Here is a 23,484-nt window from a genome sequence, read left to right on the forward strand (position 1 = left end):
GAGACACAGGTGCTTGGTGGGCAAGGGAAGTTCAGGGGAGGCAAGGGGAGAAGTTGAGCAGAAGGGGCAAGCTGGGGCCCAGGGAGGAAGTGAGAAAGGATGGTTTCTCCAAAGAAATATACAGAAGAGGTCAAAGGGTCCCCACATGCTGAAGGATGCAGGGGAAGGCACAGGGGAGGGAAAGGTGTGCCGGCAGCCTGTCCCTTATGTAGAGGGGATTGAGCACAGGTGGCCAGACCCAGGGCTCCAAGAGTCAGCTGCATGCTTCCCCATTGCCCAGGTGTCCAGGAAAGACCCTGCCCCCACCAAGGCCAAAGTTGGGATGGGGAGTCAGGGTGTAACCAGCCCATAGCCCAATGCTAGTCATTTCCTGCCCTGGATTACCATGGGGCAGAAGGAGGCTGGAGTTGGACCTCTGGAAAGAAGTCAGCTGGTCCATGCCAGCCAGGCCACGGCTGGGACTTGTTCCTGTGGAGAAACAGCCCCCTCTTCGGCTCCTTCTCCAAGGTCCTGCCCCTATGGGCCTCCTGTCCTCTGAATCCTCCCTCCTGAGCTTACTCCCCCACCCACCACATCATCAGCCACGAGGATGCAGGTTGTGTTTCTAAAGTCCTGGGCTGTGCCCCAGGGTCCTCTTCTGTGAAAGGAGGGACTCTCCACTCCTCTAGCATTGGGGACCTCATTCTAGATGGCTTTCCCCAAAAAGGTCAGCAAAGAACCGAAGGGGCCACTGCAGCCCCTGCAACTCTCATAGGTGGCCTGGATCCTCGTCGCTGACGGGCACCTTCCCCGCTAAGTCCCGGAACACGCACACGCCCCAGCAGGGCCAGGCCCAGACCAGGCGACTTGGGGCCTGGATGTGGGTGGGGGTCGAGGTCCGGGGGGCGGTGCGCTGCGGACGGTGGCCGCGGGGGGCGCTGCGGGGGCCGACGTTAAAGCCCGAGCGCGGGCGTGCGCGCTCAGAGGGAGCCGGGCCGTTTCTGTTGCCGCTGTCGCCGCGCCCGCCCGCCCACCCCAGCGTCCCGGCTGCACCGGCCGCCGGAACCCCACTCCTCCGACTTGGCGCGGAGGCCGGGCGCCCGGTCCATGAGGCTCCCGAGCACGCCCAGCCCGGGCACCGGACCCCAGACCCGCACCTGAGCGCGCACACGGAGCGCGGGTGGCAGCCGGGGGCTGGGGCAGGATGGGGAAATTTCAGTCCAAGCACGGTGAGACGCGGGCCCGGGGCTGGCGGGCGGGCGGGGCCGGCGCCGGCCACTTACTGACCCTTCCCTCTCCCGCGCCCTCCCTCTGGCGCGTCGCAGCCGCTGCAGCCTTCAAGCGGAGAGAGAGCCCTGAAGGTGAGCGGGCCGGGTGGGGTGGCGAGCCGGCCGGGACCCCGAGCCGTGAGCCAGTCGTGCGTTCTGCCCTAGTGCCATCGGGTGGGGGGACCTTGCGGCTGGGTCTTCAAGAGCATGTAGGCCCCCACCCCATCCCACCCCCGGCTCCAGTTCCCCAGCTGGAGCCCTGCTCCCCAGGCCTCACGGAGATGGGGTGGGCGCGCCTGGCGGCGGGGGCACCTTTAAGGCGCAGTGCCCGCGGGGCTCACCTCGCGTCTCCTTCCCTCTTGGTGCCCGGTTCCCGCGCGTCCTCTCGCCGGGCCGCAGGGGACAGCTTCGTGGTGTCTTCGTACTCAAGTGGCCGCAAAGGCATGGTGGAGGCGGAGCGGCGTGGCGGCGTGGAGCACCGGGCGCGGGACAAGCAGGTAGGCGTGGCGAGATTCGGCCAGGGGGCTGGGCCCCTCGGGACCAGGGGCACCAGTACCAGAGTTGTGTCCCCTCGCTGGACCCAGACCTAGAAGGCGCAGGCTGAGAAGGCCGGGCGGGAGTGATGCCAGCTGGGCAGAGAGAACCTGCCCCTTCCAGCCTCCACAGTCCAGGCTGGGTGGGGGGCTCCGGCCGGTGAGCCGTTAGCATCCCAGGCTGGAGGCTTGGGGGAGAGGGCCCGATTTGCTGTAGGATCAATTGCTTGCACAGCAAAGATGGCCAGAATTAGAGGCCTCCCACCTGCATAGTGGTGACCACTGACCTACAGGGAGGCTCATGGGAAAGCCAGGCTCCACATGGACTAGAGCAGGGGCACCCAGCCTGCAGGTGCTCCCAGAGGCTGCAAGGGTCCTGTTCGGGTGGATCTGGAAGGTGTCGCATCCAGCAGAAGCAGAGAACTGCCGGCCAGAGGGTTGTGGGGGAGCACCAGAGGGGCCTTGGGTAAACCAGACCCGCACACGTTTGCCAAGCAGGAGAGAGTGGGTGTTAGATGGGCGTCAGTGTGAACCGGATCCGGGTAGATGGCCACAGCAGATGGCTGAGACCCCTACTCCCCCACTGCTGGCCCCCCAGCACCCCGTCCCACTGCTCACGGGAAGTCCTCTGTGTTTTTGGAATGACATGCTTCCGGCCAGTTGATAAGTGAAAAGTTCTGGGTGTATTTGAAAACACTGCAGCTCACCCTGGGAAGGGCCCAGATTCGCCCTGAAATCCAACTCATACTGGAGTTAGAGTTCCTGCTTTCTGGAAGGGGAGGTTTAACCCCACACCTGTGAAGGCAGGAAATACATTTTAAGGAATTTTCTGGGGGCATCGTAGTAACCTTGGATGGTAATGTTAGATAAGCCTGTGCTTCTCCGTCCTGAAGGATAAGGGCGAGTACCCAGGGAGCAGCCCAGGCCCGCCTCCTCCCTCCGAGGGAGGTGGGGGTGTTGATAACCAGATGGTGCCTCTGAGCTTGGTTCTCCTGTGTGTGGCATATAAATGGGGAAGGCAGGAAGCTGTGTGGGCATTAGCTTCATGGTCAAGGGTTTAGGCTGGGCCTGGTTCCACCAGCTGTACTGCCTGGGGCCTCTTCCCTGGGGCAGGGGCACGCTGGACCTGGCAGTGTTCACTCAGTCCTTAGGACTCTCTGGGCGCTCACTCTCGTTTGCTCAGAAGGCTGCGGCGGCAATAAAGAGGGCGGTTCCGGCAGCACCAAGCAGTGCCTCTTCTGGGCCGAGGGACTCAGTGGGAATGTGTTCTTGGAAATGAAAACCCGCTGGTGTCGCCGTGAGATTGTCAGAGCTGGGGTTGGAACTGACTCCTGGGACGTTTTTTGAAAGAATGGCGTGGGAGTTCACTTGGGTTTTTCCCTGTTAATTTTGCCCTCTGCTATGGTCTGAATGTTTGTGTTCCCCCCGCAAAATTCATACGTGGCTATCTGACCCCCAAGGTGATGGCGTTAGGAGGTGAAACAGTAAGGAGGTGAGAAGGTCACCAGGTGAAACCCTGCCCCAGAGATCACTGCCCCAGAGAGCCCCCTGCCAGGTCTGCCACAGGAGGACACGGCAGGAAGGTGCTGTGTCTGAATCAGGAAAGGGCTCTCAGCGCGTGCTGAGTCTGCTGGCACCCTGACCTGGGACGTCCAGCCTCCAGAACTGTGAGGAATAAATTTCTGCTGTTTATAAGCCACCCAGTCAGCGGTGTTTGTTGAAGTAGCCTGAACAGATTAAGATGTGCTCATCTCATGAAAGAAAGTTCCTTTCAACACCAAGATGTAGAAAGAGCAAAATCTCAGACTAGAAGATGGTCCTTTAAATTAAATACATTTTAGCTTTACGACAATGGTTCTACTTTTTTCTTATCTTCCTCCTTTGGCCGTGGTGCTGCAAACCCCTGGCCAAGCACCAGCCTGAAGTTTAGATCTCCTGGGCCAGGCACACCCTGCCACCGATGCACAGGTGTCCTCACCACTGCCAGGTTGCTGCTGCCCTGCTTGCCAGGCAACAATGGGCGCACACGGGGGTGGCTCCCACCCAGGTTCAATGCAAACCTTGCCTAACCACCCCTGCTCCGGGTTCTGCCCTGGAAGTTGCTTGATTGTGGGATGTTTGGGTGTTATGTCCTATATGTCCTATAAATCTCCTGTTTCCAGCCCATTGTCCTGTGACCTTCCCTTTGTGTGGTGCCCAGAACTCCATCCTTCATCTCTGCACTCCCAGGCGATACCCCCAAGGAAAGCCAGCCCGGATCAAGCAGCACACTCAGAGAGTGTGACTCGCTCCCGCCTTCCCTGAAGTTCGCCCTGCATGTCCATGCAGGCCGACCCCCTTGCACTACGTTGCCCAACAACTGTGGCAAATGACCACATGGCAATAAAGTGCATCTAACTATCACCTGCCCTCCCCCGCCTCCCAAAATAAAGGAAATGAAGTTTGTTTTGCCCATTAATTTTTAGTGAGCTAGCTACATTAGCTCCTGGTATCTGCTTAGTGCACAGCTAAAAAAATTCTTATAAAGATGAGCATTTTCCAGGCAGGTGCGCTCCCTGCTTCACAGTGTAAAATGGTGTTCCTTGTTGACTCTGAGAAAAGCTGTAGTCTGCCTGTGGCAGGAGCTGCGTCAGTTCGTTGCTGAGTACCCCTGAAGGGCCAGGGCTGTGCCAGGGTGAGGTGGGATGTTGGCAAGCACAGCACAGGGAATCTAAGAAGTGGAGTAGCTGAGGTCATACGTGTGTTAAAACCATGAGTGACAGGCAGTAGCACCAGCAGCACTGGGCAGTGCTATTTCTGAAGGTGGCACCAGCACAGAGCAGCAGAATCATGGTTACGGGTGGGGCTGGCCACGGAACACAGGCATCGTGGTGAGGCTCTGCAAGACACAGCTGTCCCTGGGCCAGAAACATGCCCTTCACTGCACAGCATTGCCCGCCATCTGTCTGCCTCGCTGCGGTTTTTCCAGCGGAAAAGTTCAGGAGATAAGAATCACTGCTAACAATTGAAATTTTGTTGTGGATAAAACACAGATTTCCACTAAGTAAACCTGAACAAGGGATGTTTGGGCAACTTTGGAGGTGGTGATTTGACTGAAACTTGAACAGAAGTGCGTGAGTCCAGGGCGCCACTAGGGCCTTGGCCTGCTGAATGGTGGGACTCCCAGGTGTCTTTGCTTTCAGTTCCCAAGACTTTGTGACAGGCAGCTGGGAAGGGCTCTGCTCGTACTGCCTTGGGTGGGTCTCGGCTTTAAGGATCTGCACACCAGTTCCACACATGTGCACATGGCAGTTTTGTGTGCACCGACATTTTGCACTTGTTCCTGTTGGAGGCAGCCTTGCAGGGACTCGGGATGGCGAGCCCTGAAACCCCACAGAGACTCACCTCTGGATGAGGCTCTGGCTCCCAGCAAACTCCATCTGCCCTGCGTGTGGTCTTGTCCACAGGTGGCCTCTCACTGCTTTTGGAATCTGGGGGTCAGACACTCCTTGTCCTGGCAGCAGGCTTTCGTCCCACGGTGGTGTGGCAGAGCTGCTCCATCCTGCTCTCCTGGCAGCCCGAGAGCCAGCGCTCACCTGCCCGCCTACCTGCCACACCACCAGAGCACATGGCAGCAGCAGGATTTACACATCTTAGTTAAGAGTGGTTGAGATGTTAACTCTGTGGCTTCTTGTTGAAATCCCTGGGAAATTCCCTTGGCTTTGCGCAAAGCCTGGACACCACCACATCTGCAATCAACATAGCGAACTGTGGTGTGGGTCGGGGAGTAAATCACAGGTTTGCAGGAGACACCCAAGAGGGATGAGGAGGTGTGGATGCCATGGCTCATCCTTGGCTACCTGGCCATAGGCCTCATGAAAGGAAACTTTCAGTGAGACAGGTGCAGGTCCTCCAGCCACAGTGCAACTCCTCAGGATGACCTTCGGTCTTCTGTGACCTGTGCTCTGGGACATGAACCTCATGGGGTGCCAGCCTTTGCGGGGTGTCTGGGCATCAGGGCTGAGGGCGCTTCACTTCTTTTGGCGTCCATGGTGGGAACCCGTGACACCAGCAGCCATGTCTCTGCCCTCACCCGTGGGCCTGCTGTGCAGTGAGGCCGGCACAGATATGCACAGAAGCCTGAAGGCACATGTGAATGTGGGGATGCTGACAACAGTCCTAGGGGTCCAGGCCTCACCGAGCACCAGGGGCCTGTTCCCCAGGTCAGCTGCATCAGCTCCTCATGCCCACCCATGCTTCTGAAATTGCAAATGGCTCTCCTGGACCCCACTCTACCTAAGGATGAACCAAGTGGTCCCAACCGGTTCACACCTGAGAAGCCGCCGGGGCACTCTGTGAGTAACGCCTCCTGGAAAGGGGTTGGAACTGACCTAAGGACCCTGTGAGGGAGCTTGCGCTCTGGGTGTGTTTCCGGAGTACACAGCTGAAGTTGGCATCCTTTCCTCACCTGGAGATGTGGACAGGTGCTGTCTGCAGGCAGGACTCCCAGAGAGTGGAGGATCCACCGTACTCACCTGGCTTTCCCCCGTGTCGGCGGGGATTGCAGGAGGTGCTGGGGCCATCTGCGGGCATGCAGCCAGCAGCATCAGACACTCAGGAGGGGATGAGGGCAGCACGGATGGCTGGATGCCATGCAGCTGCACCTGCCCCAACCAGGTGCCCATGGAGGGGCTGCTGTGGGTGGTAGTTCAGCCACCCAGGGGCAGTGTGTGTGCCCACCTCTCGTTAGCTCAGGTGTGGGCACCCTCATGGTATGTGTCAAAGACTCTGATGTCCATGAGGTGAGAATAAGCTGGGACTCTGGCCTCGGGGCTAGGCCAGCAGGTCTGTGATGGCTACAGTGGGACCTGAGGCCAGCTGCAGAGCCTCTCCCCCATGCCAGGACAGTGGTCAGCAAAGGCACTTCCCCTGAGATGTTGTTTTCGAGAGAAGCTCCCAGAAAGCTGTTGCAGACACAGCACGTGCTATTGGCCTGCCCAAGGGACACAGCACCTAGACGTGTGAAGATGTGTTCTCATGGGGCAGTGGCTTCAGAGGACATTGACCCTCCATATCCACAGGGACACTCAGGCCCCACACGCTGATAAGGCCAGGGCGTAGATGGAGAGTTCGGGAAGTATGAAAAGCATCATTGCAGTTTGGAGTCGGGGATTTCATGGACAGAGCGAAGGAACTTGGGCTGCATGGGAACATAGGAACACAGACTGCAGGAGAGCCCTGTGGCAGCTTCCGCAGGCACACACAGCCCATGTGGCTGCTGAATGAGCTGAGTTTTCAGCAGTTTCAGTGGCCCAAAAGGAATAGAACAGACCCAAAGTGACACTGCTTTCATCAGGGAGGTGATGATCAGCCACCACGAGAAAACACCAGGCTGCATCCAAGTCCCTTCTGTCACTTATTTCTCCTACGTTTTTACTGTGGCTAAGTCATTTGAATAACTGTGAGGATGTTCGCTGTTGAAAAGCGTACACCTTATCCTTTCCTTAAAAACCCAGCTACTTTGCAGTCTTCAGAAAGCAGCGCTCAGCCCTGGCAGTGTTCCGGCCAAACGGCTAACTTTCAAAGTGGGTGAGGGCACAGATTGAGCTGTGTATACTCCTGAGCTGTAAACTCCTGAGCATGGGGGGAGGGCTGCTGCTGGTGCAGGGAAGCCATAGTGCCATTTGGGTGACCAGGCAGCAGCTCCTGGCCACGACTCTGGCCCAGAGATCGGTGTGAGCTGGACAGAGCCCTGGAGAGAAGCAAGTCTGATCCTTCTGACTCTAACACTGAGGGGTCTGAGGTGAGCTCGGGTGCCGGACACAGGCTATCAGTGACCACTCTGTCCTGAGCACCGCGACCCCACCATACTCACAGGACACCTATCTTCCCGGATCATCTTCCTAGGCACTGTGACCCTACCATGCTGGCAAGGAACAGACTAATCTTTCATTTATTTGAGCAGCAAAGTGACCGGTGAACTCTGTATTTTATAATCATCTTTCTTTTTAAAAATTTATTTTGTTGTTACTCTATTATAGTTGTCCCGATTTTCCCCCTTTGCTGTTCTCCACTCAGCGCAGCCCCACTCCCATAGTCAACCCCCACACCATTGTCCATGTCCATGGGTCATGCATACATGTTCTTCGACTAGTCCCTTCCCCTTCTTTCCACCATTATCCCCCTCCCCCTCCCCTCTGGCTGCTGTCAGTCTATTCCATGTTTCCATGTCTCTGATTCTATTTTGCTCGTTAATTTTGTTCATGCCATTCCTCTTATAGGTGAGATCCCATGGTATTTGTCTTTCACCACCTGACTTATTTCACTTGGCACAGTATTCTCCAGTTCCATCAGTGCTGTTGCTGGTAGGAGCTCCTTCTTTCTTTCTGCTGTGGAGTATTCCATGGTGTAAATGTACCACAATTTTTGATCCACTCACTTACTGATGGGCACTTAGGCTGTTTTCAGCACTTGGCTATTGTAAATTGTGCTGCTATGAACACTGGGGTGCATGGGTTCTTTTGAACTGGTGTTTTGGGATTCTTAGAATCACCTTTCTTTTAAACAGTACCCGGTCCTCCTTCATCCACTGTCACTTGGGGGAGCCATTACTTGTCCCAACCTGGCTGGAATGGGGCAGCATACCCTTGGCTGTGCCAGGCCACAGACCTTCCCTGGGTGTGGGAATTGGATGGCACTGCCCTACCACTCTCCATCCTGTCTCCCTAGGCTAGGGCCAGGGGTTCGGACACTTTTTTCTTCAGGAGGTGAGAGGTCAAGGCCCAGGTCCCCTGTCCTCCACCCCACTCTGTATGGCCAAGGGGCACCAACCCGGCCGCCCCACCAGATTGTCAAAAATAACAACTGGGAACCCCGTGCCATGGTCATTTTAAATGCAGCAGGCTCGCCCACCTGAGATTTCCCTTATGTGATTGTTGTTAGTGAGAGGTGGCCTGCGTGGCCACTCAGCCACGTACACCCAGGCCCAGGCCTAGTGCTGCTGCTCACCTTCGTGTCTTGAGGTCACAGCTTGTCATCCATGGCTCACAGGCCATGTGCTTCCGCTGGGAGTCCTGTGAGGGAAGTGGAAGTGAAAGATGTGAAGAGTCTGGAATGGGACCTGGCTCTGGCACTGCCACAGGTGGGCTGCAAGGGTGGCTCTTGGACAGCAGCCCACACGTGGTCAATAATCACCAATGTCAGCCTCCATTCCTGACCTTCTTGAGCTCTGGCACCAAGTGCTTCTGGGCTGGAGGGCATGAGGCTTGCATTCACACCAGGATCGGTGAGCTGTACCTGAGGGGTCATTCTGCTTATGAAGGAGTGTCGTGCTGTGTGCGCAGGTGCACTGAGCAGGTGTGGGGGACGTGGGGTCATGCAGCCCTGACCTCTTCTTCCCAAGAAAGGAAGCCTGTGCCACCATCTTTGAGTTAGCAGAGGCTTGGTTTATGGAAGCAGCCGTTCGGGCCTGACCTGGGCAGTTCAGCTCCTGAAGTGAGTTGTCCAGTAGGCGGGATATGAGGAAACCCACTGGCTGAGTCACTGTGATGTCAGCACCCTCAGTATTCCTGTGGGTATGAAGTGGAACCTTTCCCTGGTAGGCACCTGCCTCAGAAAGTGTCTGGATTTAGAAGGAAAGGCTGGTGTTGTCCCCAGAAGTTCTCAGGGCAGCCTCTGAGGCCTGAGGCAGCCTGTACGCAGGCCCAGCCGGGACAGACCCCAGGCCCCTGCACAGAGCTGCTCTCTGGGGAACTGCAGGCAAAGGGCTGTTTGTTCAGGGGCAGCCTGACACACCCCTGCCTTGGGCTCCTCTCCTGGGCCATTTGAATCCCCATCACAGCTTCAGTGGGTTGTCCTGGCCACCTGGCCTGCACCCGCTGCAGTTTCGTCCCCTTTACCTGTGAGGAGAGCCGGGAGGTAGGACAGGTGAAACACTCTTCATGCTGTTGGGTTAATGCCGAGCTTCCAGGAGAGCAGAGAGAAGTGTGTAGGCAGGGTCTGCTCCCTGCCTCACCTGGGGACACCCTCCTGGCCCCTGATGTTCCACCCAGCAAGGCGCTTTTTTGATGATTTCACATGTGTGGAGTGTGGAGCTGACAGCGTCACAGCAGAAAACCCACCTGGTGTGAGAAGTTGAAAAGATGCCCCCCGCCACCCCTGTGTAGGAGAGGGTGGGCCTTGGTGGCCTCAGATAGGGTTTCCTGGGGCAGCTGTAACCACCACCACAGATGGGGACGGGTTAAGCGGCAGGAATGTATCGCCTCTGTGCTGGAGGCCGGAAGTCTGAGATCCGGGGGGTTTCCCTTGAGGCCTCTCTCCTGGGACTGACGACTGTCCCCTACCCACGTCCTCACGTGGTCATCCCTCTGTGTGTCTTCCTTTTCATGTGATGTTCTTTTTGTCAGGACTCAGGTCATATTGGATGAGGCACCACCCTAATATTACCCATAACACCTGCAAGGACCCTGACCCCAAATAAGGTCATGTCACAGGCTCTGGGGGCAGTACTCCCAGGTATGAATGCAGGGTGGGGCACAGTGCAGCCCTGCACAGGCCACGAGGTTTCCTCCACAACCTTCTCCCTGCACCCTGCTCTCCTCACTGTCTCTGCCGGCTGCTGGCCTGTCCACAATGACGAGTGGAGACACAGCCCACTCTCAGCCTTAGCTCTTGGGCACCTTTTCCTATTGTTTTACTTCCTAAGCCGAGTCTTTTTTGCTCTACGCCAACTCTGCATTGCCATCCTCAGCACCTTCCACGGCCCCCTCACGTTTCCTGAGCCCCCCAGGTACATAGGGCTGGAAATGCTGTTTGTCCATCCTGAGTTGGTCTCTCTGCATTGCTTACCCCATTGTAAGAGGGTTTTCCACTTTCCTTGGCTCTGCTCTGCCCTGACCTGGGACCTGTCATTTGGGAGAGCAGATCCAAGGGGTGTCTGGGCCTCAGAGGGCAGAGGCTCCATGGCCTCTTCCTCCAACCTGTCGCAGATCCGTGCCCCCTAGCCCCGGAGCTTCCCACATCCCAGCCAGGTGGCCGCCCACACCCAGGCTTTAGGGATGTCTCAGGGCATCACTGCTCCTCCATCAGCATCACTGCTCCTCCATCAGCATCCCCTGCTGCCACACGTAGGTCCCCCGGAAGGGTTTCAGGGGAGGTGGCGCTGGGGAGGAGAACTGTGAGCTGCATTTTCTGTTTCCTGTTTCCAGAGCCAATTCCTGTAATACCTCCGGGTTGTTTTGGTTGGAAGAAGGGTGGATATTTTTCTGTGGTTCAACTATCCCCACTTTAGCTCTTGTAAGAAAGTGTTCCCCTGTTCTCATCTGGAGAAGAAAATGCCTTGAAATGCTCCTCCCTCTTTGAGCGCTCATTTCCTTTCCCTGCAACAGACATAAAGAACCTCTGCGAGGGCTGGGCTGCGCTGGGCTGGGCTGGGAGTTCTCATGCAGCCACGCCAACAAACTAAGCCAAGCTAAGCCAAGCTGGTCTGCCTGTTGGACATGGCTCACGGTGAGGCAAGCTTGCCCCTTGCCACTCACTCTCTTCCCAGGAGTTGGGCATTGGTCTCCTCCCCCCTCCCCCTTCCTCTCCCCTCCCCCTCCCTCCTCCTCCCCCTCCTCCTCCCTCTCCCCTCACCTCCTCCTTCCCCTCCTCCTCTCCCCCTCCTCTTTTCTTCCTGTCCGGAAACCCAGCAGACCCAGACCATCTGGGATGTGTTGCCATCCTCCTGGTCTGCAGGGACATCTGCTTCTCTGAGGTCCTGCTCCCCGAGGAGGACAAGCATTCCCAGCTCACAGGGTTACAGATATCCACACATGTGTCCTAAACCCCAGAGGGCTGTAGGATCCCTGAATGCTCAGGAGAAGTTTGGGGCAGACTCCACCCCAGATCCCACCAGGCTGTTTGGGTAATTCTTCCTGAAGGAAGCCAGACATGTGGTCTTGTCAGGTACTCAGCGGCAATGTCTGATGGTAGGGCATTCGGGAATCATTGGGTTTTTATAGCTGACCCGTGGAAGCACGTGCTGGGAGGACCTTCAGGGTAAATATTATAAATAATGAAAACGCAGTCTGAACCTACCCATGTTGGTGTCCTGGGGCTGCTGTGACAGAGTCTCACAAACTGGGTGGCCTAAGTCGACAGACGTTTATTCTCTCATGGCTCTAGAAGCCAGCAGTGTGAGATCAAGCTGTCGGCAGGGCTGCGCTCCCTGCCGACTCTCGCAGAGGGTCCTTTCTTGTCTCTTCCATCTCCTGGGAGCTCCAGGTCCCCCTGGGCTTCTGGCCGAATGGCTCCAGTGTCTGCCGCCATTTTCACATGGCCTCCTGCCTGTGTGTGTCTGTGTGCTCTCCTCTTACAAGGACACTAGTTATTGGATCAGGGCTGACCCTCTGTCCAGCATGACCTCCTCTTAACGAATCACATCTGTAAATACTTTCAAACACAGTCATGTTCTGAGGTTCCAGGGGGACGTGGGTTTGGGGGGTACTGTTCAGCCCAGTACGTTACCCACGAAGACGCAGCGTCAGAACACCTGCTGTCTTCTGCTTTGTTTGGTAAAGCTCTTCTGTCCACCTGGGGGTGGTCTTCACACTAGCGTTTCAGTCTTAAATCCTTATTTTGAGGTCACCCCTTCAGTGTCCACGTTGAGCAACAGTTAACGCTACTCCATTTTCACATTTGTTGATTTAAGACTGTATCCAGATCTGAGCTCTGTGCGCAGGAAAATGGAAGTTGCTAAGCCATGACTGCGGACTAACCTCCGGTGTAATGACGAGTTGTGTTTTAGCCGCAGTGAACTCCAGGGCCGTTCTCTGCCCATCACCATTTGGTCCCCATCTGCGTCAGCTCTACGATTCTTTGGTAGCCTGGCCTGGAAGGGAGGGCAGCTGGCAGGGTGGGGCCCCTCACAGCAGTCCAGCTCAGCGCCACATCTGGACCTTTTAGAAACAGGATGGTGGACGTGGTTGTCTCCACATTTGGGACAACTTTTAACTAGCTTAGGCCCGATGGAAGCATGTAGAATTATCTACCTTGAGAAGAAGCACCTCAGAGATCCACTTTAGCCTGAGGCAGAGCTCTTGACCACGCGGATGCTGCCACAGGCTACACGTCACTGCATGCACAGTAGTGTCCCCAGATGTTAAGGAGACTTCCCATCTTGCAGTTTTCCTCTTCATAGTGCAGCTGAGGTAGGAGGAAGCCGCCTGCACCCTGTGGGAATCAGGCAGGACACGACGTAACTGGCCAGCTCCTCCATCTCAGCAAAGTGGTCCTTTGTCCTTTGTCTGTCACACCCAGGTCCCGTTCCTCAGGAAACTGGTCAACTTGGCCTCTCAGAATTACTTCTCCCCTCCATCTCTGCCAGCCTAGTGGGTGTTTCAAGCACAAGGCCAGCCAATGCCAGCAGGACCTCCTCAGAGTGAAAGCCCAGGAGGCTGACACCCCTCACCCTGTGTCTTGCCCCTGCACCTACCCAGAGAGCGCCCACTCTGCTCTGGCCTCCTTGCTGGTCCTGCCCCAGTGCCTTTGCATTTGCTGCCCCTCTGTGTAGTGGCCCATCGCTCACAGCTTAGCTCACGGCCTCTTGCCTTCAGGTGTCTGCTCACACGTCCCTCCCCAGAAGCCTTCCTCTACACTCCCCTCTCATTTCTCTTTGTAGTGCTGGGCTGGTGCCTACAGACCTGGTGATCAGCTGTCCCTGAGAGGCTGTGGGGCTTCACAGGCCCAGTTCTGCCTAATTTGTCCAACCGTACAGCAGGCAAAGCTGCCACAATGCCTGGCACTTGGGATTGTTCTCCTTAAATAGGAGGGACAGCCATTTAATTTCCATACGAGGCGAGAGCAATCCCACCCACAAACTGGCTGTCTCACCAAGTGTGTAACAGTTGCCCATTTGGGTGGAGTTCATAATGTGGTCCTACAAACAAAACAACGACACCAAGCGTTGACTTTGGTCGGGGCTGCCTTTCCGGGGATTGCCAGCCTTGCTGGATTGCCCGCTTCTCTGGGCTGACCAGCTCTCTGAGCTGACCACCTCTCTGGGCTGACCACCTCTCTGGGCTGCCCCCCTCTCTAGGCTGACCACCTGTCTGGGCTGACCATCTCTCTGAGATGACCACCTCTTTGGGCTGGCCACCTCTCTGGGCTGACCACCTGTCTGAGCTGACCACCTCTCTAGGCTGACCACTTGTCTGGACTGCCCGCTTCTCTGGGATGACCACCTCTCTGGGCTGACCCCTTCTCTGGGCTGCTCCCCTCTCTAGGCTGACCACCTGTCTGGACTGCCCGCTTCTCTGGGATGACCACCTGTCTGGGCTGACCCCTTCTCTGGGCTGCTCCCCTCTCTAGGCTGACCACCTGTCTGGACTGCCTGCTTCTCTGGGCTGACCAGCTCTCTGGGCTGACCAGCTCTCTGAGTTGACCATCTCTCTGGGCTGGCCACCTCTCTGGGCTGACCACCTCTCTGGGCTGACCAGCTCTCTGAGCTGACCACCTCTCTGGGCTGACCCCTTCTCTGGGCTGCTCCCCTCTCTAGGCTGACCACCTGTCTGGACTGCCTGCTTCTGTGGGCTGACCAGCTCTCTGAGTTGACCATCTCTCTGGGCTGGCCACCTCTCTGGGCTGACCAGCTCTCTGAGCTGACCACCTCTCTAGGCTGACCACTTGTCTGGACTGCCCGCTTCTCTGGGATGACCACCTGTCTGGGCTGACCCCTTCTCTGGGCTGCTCCCCTCTCTAGGCTGACCACCTGTCTGGACTGCCTGCTTCTCTGGGCTGACCAGCTCTCTGGGCTGACCAGCTCTCTGAGTTGACCATCTCTCTGGGCTGGCCACCTCTCTGGGCTGACCACCTCTCTGGGCTGACCAGCTCTCTGAGCTGACCACCTCTCTGGGCTGACCCCTTCTCTGGGCTGCTCCCCTCTCTAGGCTGACCATCTGTCTGGACTGCCTGCTTCTCTGGGCTGACCAGCTCTCTGAGTTGACCATCTCTCTGGGCTGGCCACCTCTCTGGGCTGACCAGCTCTCTGAGCTGACCACCTCTCTGGGCTGACCGCCTCTCTGGGCTGACCAGCTCTCTGAGCTGACCACCTCTCTGGGCTGACCCCTTCTCTGGGCTGCCCCCCTCTCTAGGCTGACCACCTGTCTGGGCTGACCATCTCTCTGAGATGACCACCTCTCTGGGCTGGCCACCTCTCTGGGCTGACCACCTGTCTGAGCTGACCACCTCTCTAGGCTGACCACTTGTCTGGACTGCCCGCTTCTCTGGGATGACCACCTCTCTGGGCTGACCCCTTCTCTGGGCTGCTCCCCTCTCTAGGCTGACCACCTGTCTGGACTGCCTGCTTCTCTGGGTGACCAGCTCTCTGAGTTGACCATCTCTCTGGGCTGGCCACCTCTCTGGGCTGACCACCTATCTGGGCTGACCCCTTCTCTGGGCTGCCCCCCTCTCTAGGCTGACCACCTGTCTGGGCTGACCACTTGTCTGGACTGCCCGCTTCTCTGGGCTGACCATCTCTCTGAGCTGACCACCTCTCTGGGCTGGCCACCTCTCTGGGCTGACCACCTCTCTGGGCTGACCACCTCTCTGGGCTGCCCCCTCTCTAGGCTGACCACCTGTCTGGGCTGGCCACCTCTCTGGGCTGACCACCTGTCTGAGCTGACCACTTCTGTAGGCTGACCACCTGTCTGGACTGACCACTTGTCTGGACTGCCCGCTTCTCTGGGCTGACCAGCTCTCTGAGCTGACCACCTCTCTGGGCTAGCCAGCTCTTTGGGCTGACCACCTCTCTGGGCTGGCCACCTCTCTGGGCTGACCAGCTCTCTGGGCTGATCACCTCTCTGGGCTGGCCACCTCTCTGGGCTGACCACTTGTCTGGGCTGAGTGCCTTGCTGGGCTGCTTCTCCTTTGAGAAGCCTGAGTATAATGCAGCCCAGACCTTGCAGGGACACCATCTGCCCTCCCCCCTCCCCCTGTGAACTACGTTACTTCTGGCCTGTGAGCTCTGCGCCCCCTTTCATGTCGATGGGTATGAGGCAGGCACCGCTGGCAGCCTTTTTTGTGCCAGAATGAAACAAATTGGGTCTGTTCGATCCTGCCCACTGTGCCAGCTGGAATTTGCTCATGATGACGGCCAGCCCTCAGCAGTCGGAGGGGAGGGACTTCCTTTTGTCCTGCAGTGTCTCCCAAGGAAACTATAACAAGTTTTGAACACAACCTCCCCCACAAAAAACTGGAATATTTTAATACAAAAATTCAAACCGGAGATTAGTTTTTCACAACCTTGCAGTGCCGTGGTGGGTGTGGTTTTGGAGCGCTGCTGTGGCACGGCCCTCAGTGGGCTGGGGCTGAGCGGCTCACTCCAGCGGGGGGCCCCTCCCGCTGGCAGTGCTGGCAGACATGGGCTGCCGGCCCTGGTCCTGGGCAGTCAGTCTGCAGTGGCAGGGCCTCCCCAGGCTTCGTCCTCCCTGTAACCCCGTGTATTTCAGGTCTTAAGTGGACAGCCCTTTGGGACACAGCCTCTCGCATAAGCTTGAGGGCGGGTGAGGCCTAGGTGCAGTCTGTCTTCTTTAAACAAAACAACAACAAAACAAAACCAAAAAACCTACCTAATCCTAGTGCTCAAGGAGGACCTCCCTAGAGGTGGTGCACCAGTCCTGGTGGCCTTTGGCACTCCTCTTGCCTGAGGACCTGAATGGTCCAACCCTCCATGGTCAGCCGGCCTCTCAGCATCTTCCCACCAACCTCCCACCCCCTGAAGCTCCGTGTGTACATGGCGTACCTGAGGTGACATCCACAGGTCTCTTCTCGTTAACTTAGGAGTGTGATGCATTCACAGCACTCGGCACAATCACTGCTTACCCTTCATAACAGTCATTTCCCCTTTCACAGAGAGGAAGGCAAGGCTCCTCGGGATTAGGCCGTTTGCCCAAAGGCACACTGCAGGGAGGTGTGCAGCCAGCAACCCAGCCCAAGCAGCCCCCCACGTCCTATGCTCTGACCGGCAGGCTTCCCTGCTTGCTTCAGGCATTGCATGCTGCCGGCAGGCTGTGGGGGAGCCAGACAGCGGGTGACAGCACAGGTGCCCCCTGGTGCCTGGAGAGCTAAAGCAAGGGAGCATGAGGAGCCAGGTGGGGGTGGAGGCTGCATGGCTGTGGGGACGTGGCGTGGACAGGTCTGATGGAAACTGGGGTAGCTGTCCTGCCTCTCCAGGCTCAGGGAGCAGATAGGACAGGGCGGGGCGGGGTGCTTTCTGGGCTTTGCCACGTTTGCCACCGATGCTGTGTGTGCAGGGGACTGTAGTGAAAACGGGGGGTGGAGAGAATAATCAGGACCTACACCCCAAGCCCACCTCCAGAAGCAGCTACACTGAATGCGCTAAATGTCAGTGTGGGTGCCTCCTGGACTTCCCTGCACCCCTGGGGGGCTGGAGGCTTTGTGTGTGACAAGTTGCTCCTGCTGGGAAAAGGGCCGGGTGGCCCTTGGGCCCCACACCCACCAAGTCAGCATTCTCGGGGTTCCCAGACCCCATCTTCCCAGCTTCAGAAAAGTAGGCTGGAGCCAAAAAGGGGGGCAACTTGCCCTTTCTCTCTTTCCATTGATTTGTTTAAGGTGCTTTAGGTTTTCTTTAAAACAAAAGTGTTTTTGGCCCTCAGGAAATAATACAGTGTGTATGGCTGTCCCATGAGGCTTCCCCAGAGGCCTGAGATGTATTTTAAGCAGAGGCCAGCTCTGCTTTCTTCAGGAGCTTGGAGAGTGGTTGGGGTGACAAATCAACCGTATCTGTGGCCCTTATGTCGAGGTGGTGACACCGTGGTTGCCTTGCCCCGAGGTGAGCAGGGAAAGGCCACAGGGGCTGACAGCTGCCCAGCGGAAAGGCCCTCACCTAGAGCACTGTGATGGTCCTGCTGCTCCCAGCCTATGGTCAAGAGGACCTGCCCCAGCCTGGCTCAGGCTCGGGCCCCTCCACTGGGGCTGTCCCGTGCTATCCAGGGAGCTCGGGGTGGTGCTGTACTTCTGGTCGTGTTGAGGGGAAGCTGCTTGGAAGGTGCTGGGCCTGGTGTTCAGGGACCGCCCCCCCACCCCCACCTTAGTTCCCCTTCCTTTTGGCTTGTCAGGGAGAGAGCCTGGCCCAGAGGGAGAAGGAATCTGCTCGTCGTCCTCTGGATGCAAGGACAGAGGGAACATGGTGCCTGCTTTTAGGTTTTGCAGGGTCAGCAGGTGGGGGCAGTGGGCATTGACCACATCAGTCATGGCTTGTCTGGGGGGCTCAGAACCCCAGCAGGCAAGTCTTGGCAAGTCTCAGGTTAGTCAATGGACTGCGTGACCAGGATGCCACCCTGAGTGTCCAGACAATGGTCCTCTACAGGCCAGCCACCTTCACACATCATGGTGCCCAACCCGTCTCCATCCAGAGAAGCCCGTGCTGGGCCGTCTCTCGTGCTCAGTCGTGTTGGGGACCACCCCCAGGAGCGTTGCCAGGGTGCATGTCCTGCACTTGGGCCCATCCTGGGCCCTGCCCCCGATTCCCCGAACCTCGAAGCTGCCTGGATTCAGGACAAGATCGTCTCTCATGGCACATGTGGTCCGGTTTCCTCCTAACACTTTATGTTCCGTATGTGGGGTCTCAACTAAATTTCTTTAAGGGTGGATTTTTGTTGGTGTTCATAAAAGCAGCTTAGGTTTGTCTCTGCTCCTTTAAGATCCTGCTGCCAGATACCAGAGCTGAGGGAGGGGTGCGCCTTGGGCCTGGCCTCCTTCCTTTGATCTCCGGAGCCTCAGCCAACAACAACAGCCCGGCTGAGGTTGTTACGTCGTCATGGTCGTCGTGTGCAGGGGTGTTTCCACATGACGCTGCAGAGGTGCTTTCTAAAGAAGAAAACATGCTCCGTACTTTTCCCGGGGCAGCTCAGCCCGGGGTTGCTGGTGCTGTAGTCAGAGAGCAGCCCTTCCACATTTCCAGTCTGGTCATCTCTGCCGAGGGCGCTGACATGCGCAAGAGGCAACCTGTGGGGCCTGCCTGCTAAGTTAAACACTTTAAATGTGTGTACAGTTCCTTTCCAGCTTTGTAATAATCTTCCTTCAAAATCAGAAACATGAGGCTTTAATACTAATGAAAGGAAAGGAAAAGCCCAGTGGGTATTCCCGTGGAAGACTGCAGGCTGGGGGACGGCGAATTCTGCAGTTGAAACCCGGTGGCACGGACCTCATCTGAAGGGGGGTGGCTGAGAGTAGGAAGGGCTCAGGGGTGCGGGGACATGGCTCTTGTTTCTCTTGTGTGTGTTTCGTGACCCGTAATTTGTATGCTCAGAGGACAGCAGCTACACTTGGAAGATCGATCACCCTTGATTTTCCTTTTTCTGCGAAACGCTGCATCATTGACTCTGAAGACAGAAACAGGGGCAGCGGAACGGGGGGCAGAAGAGAGGCGTGCTGAGTAGCTGCAGGGTGGTTCTGTAGCATTGAGTGTTGAGCCGAAAGCAAAATTCCAGGATGCGGAGAATGGAGTTCCCTGACGTTTTTTGGCATACTTTATGGTCACTTCTCAATTGTCGAGGGTAAAAATGGTGTGTGTACATACATAGTATAAATATATAGTCTGTATTACCCACGTACGTCTATACGTAGTCATAGACTAGATACGCACGTGTGTACGTTCACTTAGTGTCTTTTAGTACATTTAGTGTCTGCGCTGAAACTTCCCCTCCCCCACCTGGGAAGCCTGCTCACCCTCAGCCACACCTGAGTCTAGTGGAGGCTCTGGGAGGATGTGGATCCTGGTCCAGCGACCAGCCTGGGGCCTGGGGTCAGGGGCTCTTCCAGCTCCTCTCCCCAGTCGGGTCAGTTAAGGTGGGCAGCACGAGTCCCTCTTCCCAAGTGTGGCAGAGAGAGAATCCTGGCCACCACATTGTTAAAGCCAGCCCCTCACTGACCTTCTGCTGATGACAGTGTTCTCCCCGCACGTGTTTACGGGGCTGGCCGCCGGGCTGGGTCCCTAGTGGTGTGTGTCATCGGTGGACACTCCTGTCCCCACGTGTCATTGGTGGATGTGCCTGTTCCCGTGGCACGTGTCCTCGGTCACCCTGAACATGAGCTTGGCAGTCATTCCCCACCATGGTCCAAGTGGGGGGGCCCTTGGGAACCCTCTCCAGGGCCAGGGTGTTTTTGGGGTGTGTCATACATCTTGTCTTACCAACATGAGCAGAACTGTGGGAAGTGGGACAGGGGTGAGAAGAAGACAGAGACTCCATACAGGATGTGCGTTACCGCCCTCACGTGAGGAGACACGTGTTTATTTTAGGAGACTCTTTGATCCCAAATGACCGAGTCTCTGGATGTAAATTCCAAATTTGGTCATTACAAAGCCTGATTAAACAGTCCTAACCCAGGATTACCATGGGCAGAATCTAGAAATGCCCCTCTCAGATCTTGAAGCTCTGTTTTAATTTTGAGAGAGAGAAACGAAAACCATCTGCAGCTCGTTGAGAAGCTCGTTTGCATGGCCCCCTGCCCGTGAATGCTTGGTTTCATCGTCCCTAATCTTTCGCTTTAAAATCAGAAGTTCAGAATAACAGTTACAGCAGCCCCTTGAATGGGACCCGCCATGGGCCTCAGCCGCACATGTGTCGGAATTATTAAGCCCATAAAACTACATTGTCACATCTGAAACTGTTTAGCCGTTGAAACCGAGACTTCCACTTCAAAGCTGCCGTGGTGTTTCCAGACAGACGCTGGCGGATCACCTTGAAGTCAAATTCCATCCGCTGGCAAGCAGCAGAGAGCAGCCTCCACCCCCTCACAAAGCGTTTCTTACAAACAACAGGCTCTGAAAGTAGCCCGAGTCCCGCAGACACTCGGGGGCAGATGTGCTCCCACACAGCCTCCAATCTGGTGGCGTCTGGAAACTCGCCGTGAATTCCTGGCCCTGACGATGGGGTTCTTTTATTTAAACAGCCCTGGAGCTGCCTGCGGCCCGCCTCCACGTCCGTCCGTGTTTCTCTGCTGGAGCGCTTAGTGACGGGCCTCTCCCGCTTGAGGCTCCGGCAGAGCACAAAGCACAGGCCTTCAGTCCCCTCCCCGCTCCTGCCCCCCAGTTTTCCCCCCTTCCTCCCACCCGCCCTCCCTGGCCCCCTGACAGCTCCTGAGGTGCCCACCTGCCAGCCGCACTGTCGGTCTCCTTGTTCTCTCCAAGACCCTTGGCCCTTCTGACCCTGATACTTCTCCTCACCCTCTTTGGGGTGTCCCCACCCTTGGGGTTGCTCAGGACCCAGCCTCACCCTTTGCCTCTTCCCGCATGGTCCGGTTCTGTCTGGTGCATGACGACCCCAGGCCTCCCCCACCTCTCACCCCCATCTGTCCCACAGAACATCCCGTGTCTTGATGGCCTCCAGCGGGGACTCAGGCCCCTCTGGGCCCAGGCCATCCTGGCCTGGATGTCACATTGCCCTCCACCCTCACCCAGCCCCAGGCACCTCCCACACTGCCCTGAAGTAGCCCTGGCCACCTACAGCAAAAGCCTGATGGACATCTACCCTGAGGGACCCCGGCCATACCAGGCCTCCCTCCGGAATCCTCAGCCTCTTACCTGAGCCTCACAAACCCTCGCCTGCCTGCCATGCCTGTGGGGACTGTGGTTCCCCAGTCCATCACAGCTGGGCAGGCGGCTCCTGGTCCCCAGCTCTTCCCTGACCACCCAGCACTGGGGCTGCCACCATGTGCAGGATTAACCTTCTGCTGAGCCACCCGCAAAGAGGAGTGCGGTTGCCCTGTAGCTCTTGACATGGCAGCTTTTTACTTCTAGAGAGTTCCATGGCTGGCCGGGCAGCGCTCACTGCAGAAGTCAGAGTTGAGGTGGTGACAACGGCCCTTTTATCCCAGCTGTCCCCAAGGCCTTCCCATGAGATATGTTAGAGCTATCTGTTTCACCTGCTTAGGCGCTACCTGTGAAGAGCAGGGAACTAAGGTGAGGCTATTTCCCTGCTGACCAGAAACTCCATTCCTGCCACAGAATCCTGTCCTTGTGCCCGCCCTGTGCCCCTTACAGCCACGTGAAGTGGAGATGGGGAGCAGGGGTACAGACCTAGAGAGGCGCTCTGAATCCAGGGGCGCCTTTGCTGGAGGTGACTAAATGTACCCAGGAGAAGTCCATCTTATCTCTGACCTTGAGGGAACACTTGGTAAACAGCACCTTCTAGATAGCCCCTGTGGCCACGAGCGTAGGCCCTGGAGGCCCCGTGATCCTGAACATTCACCCAGCACCTGAGGTCGTCCTCTCCCGAGGAGCCCACTGAGTCACCGAGGGAGCATCCGAGAGTTCTGTTAAGAACCGTTCTGGAAAGATGCCACCAACACACCTGCTCAGGTCACCTCCTCCCTGCCCCCCCTCTCTTTTTCTCTACCCTCCCCCACCTCTTTCTCACCTGCTTGGACTCTGGTCCACATGGAGTCCAATGCTGCCCTGCCTGCCACTACACCTGGGAGGAGGAGACACAGGACTTGGGAACTCACCCAGAACTCCGAGGAGCAGCCCTAACCTCATATTCAGGAGGGCAGAACTTCCAGAAGGCCAGGGGTGCTGGGGCTTTAGGCCATGAGCCGTCAGGGGCTCGAGATCTACTGAGTGGGTCACCTGAGTCTGTTTTAATGGAAAAGAAGTGGCAGCTCTGAGAGTGGCAGGGGAACCAGAGCTGCTCTCCTGCCTGGTGGGTGGGGTGCGCCCAGGTGCCAGGCACCCACTTTCCTGGTGGCCACGCTGGATTCTCATCACAACCATCCTGGACCCTCTCACAGAAGTGGGGCCTTTTCCTGGGGCTGAGCACACAGAGCTGGCTTTCTGGACAGTGTAAATATTCGCCCCTGGGGAACACCACATTCTCAGGAACGCAAGCCAGAGAGGCCTGTCGGAGTCTGCAAAGAGTCTACTTGGAGAAGCAGGCTGGTCTCTAGCAGTGTGTCCATCACCTTTCTCTCTTGAAGCAGGAATTGCGTGCATGGGTCTCCTGCCCTCAGCCTTGTTACCGGCCTGTTTAGGTTAGGAGGAGGAATTCCAGTCAGCGAGCTCGGGTGTCTGAGCCGTCAATGGCGTTACTTTATTTGTCCTAACAGCACAGGTCTCCCCATTGGGGGGCAGGGAAGGGCCCACAGTGTGGCGTGTAGGCACTCCTGGCACACAGGGGGCACCTGGGGAGCCCCAGCTCCCTCCTTGGAACCCATTTCTTGTTTCAGCAAGAGGGAACCGGGGCCCGAGTGATTCTGCGGCCGACTGAGAACTGTTGGCCCGTGTAGCAGAATGGAGACCAGGCCCAGCTTCGGACGGTGGGAGCTGAATGAACGCTGGCCCCAGAGACCCCTGTCCTCCTCCCCGGAGCCTACGGCTGTGGCCTGATATGGAGAAGGGTCTCTGCAGATGGGATCCCATCCTGGTGGGGCACCGACCACCCTCATGTGTATCTTTGTAAGAGGGAGGCACTGAGAGGCTCGACCCAGAAGAGTCAGACACAGGGAGAGGCCGTGTGACAACGGAGCAGAGGTTGGGGGTGCAGCCACAAGGCCAGAACACCTGGGGCCACCAGGAGGTGGAGGAGACAGGAAGGACCCTCCCCTGGGACCTCCAGACGGAGTGCAGCCCTGTGACACCTCGATTTCTAACTCTGGCCTTGGAACTAAGAGCATGAATTTCTATTGTTTAAGCCCCCAGTTTGCGGCCATTTATTATGGCTGCCCCAGGA

General features: G+C 57.1%; 1 protein-coding gene across 1 annotated transcript in view; it reads left to right on the forward strand.

Annotated features, from left to right (window-relative positions):
* Nucleotides 1-978: 978 nt before the first annotated feature.
* The window catches only part of NKD2 (NKD inhibitor of WNT signaling pathway 2), a 31,078-nt gene continuing 8,572 nt past the window's right edge, over nucleotides 979-23,484 (forward strand). The window contains exons 1-3 of the mRNA XM_045847971.1: nucleotides 979-1,208; nucleotides 1,305-1,340; nucleotides 1,647-1,744. Coding sequence (XP_045703927.1) covers nucleotides 1,184-1,208; nucleotides 1,305-1,340; nucleotides 1,647-1,744 — 159 coding nt within the window. The 5' untranslated portion in view covers nucleotides 979-1,183. The remainder of the gene's footprint in view (nucleotides 1,209-1,304; nucleotides 1,341-1,646; nucleotides 1,745-23,484) is intronic.

This window comes from Phyllostomus hastatus, unplaced genomic scaffold, assembly GCF_019186645.2.
Source record: "Phyllostomus hastatus isolate PE091 unplaced genomic scaffold, TTU_PhHast_1.1 phas_contig_58, whole genome shotgun sequence".
In the NCBI taxonomy this organism is placed as follows: Eukaryota; Metazoa; Chordata; class Mammalia; order Chiroptera; family Phyllostomidae; genus Phyllostomus; species Phyllostomus hastatus.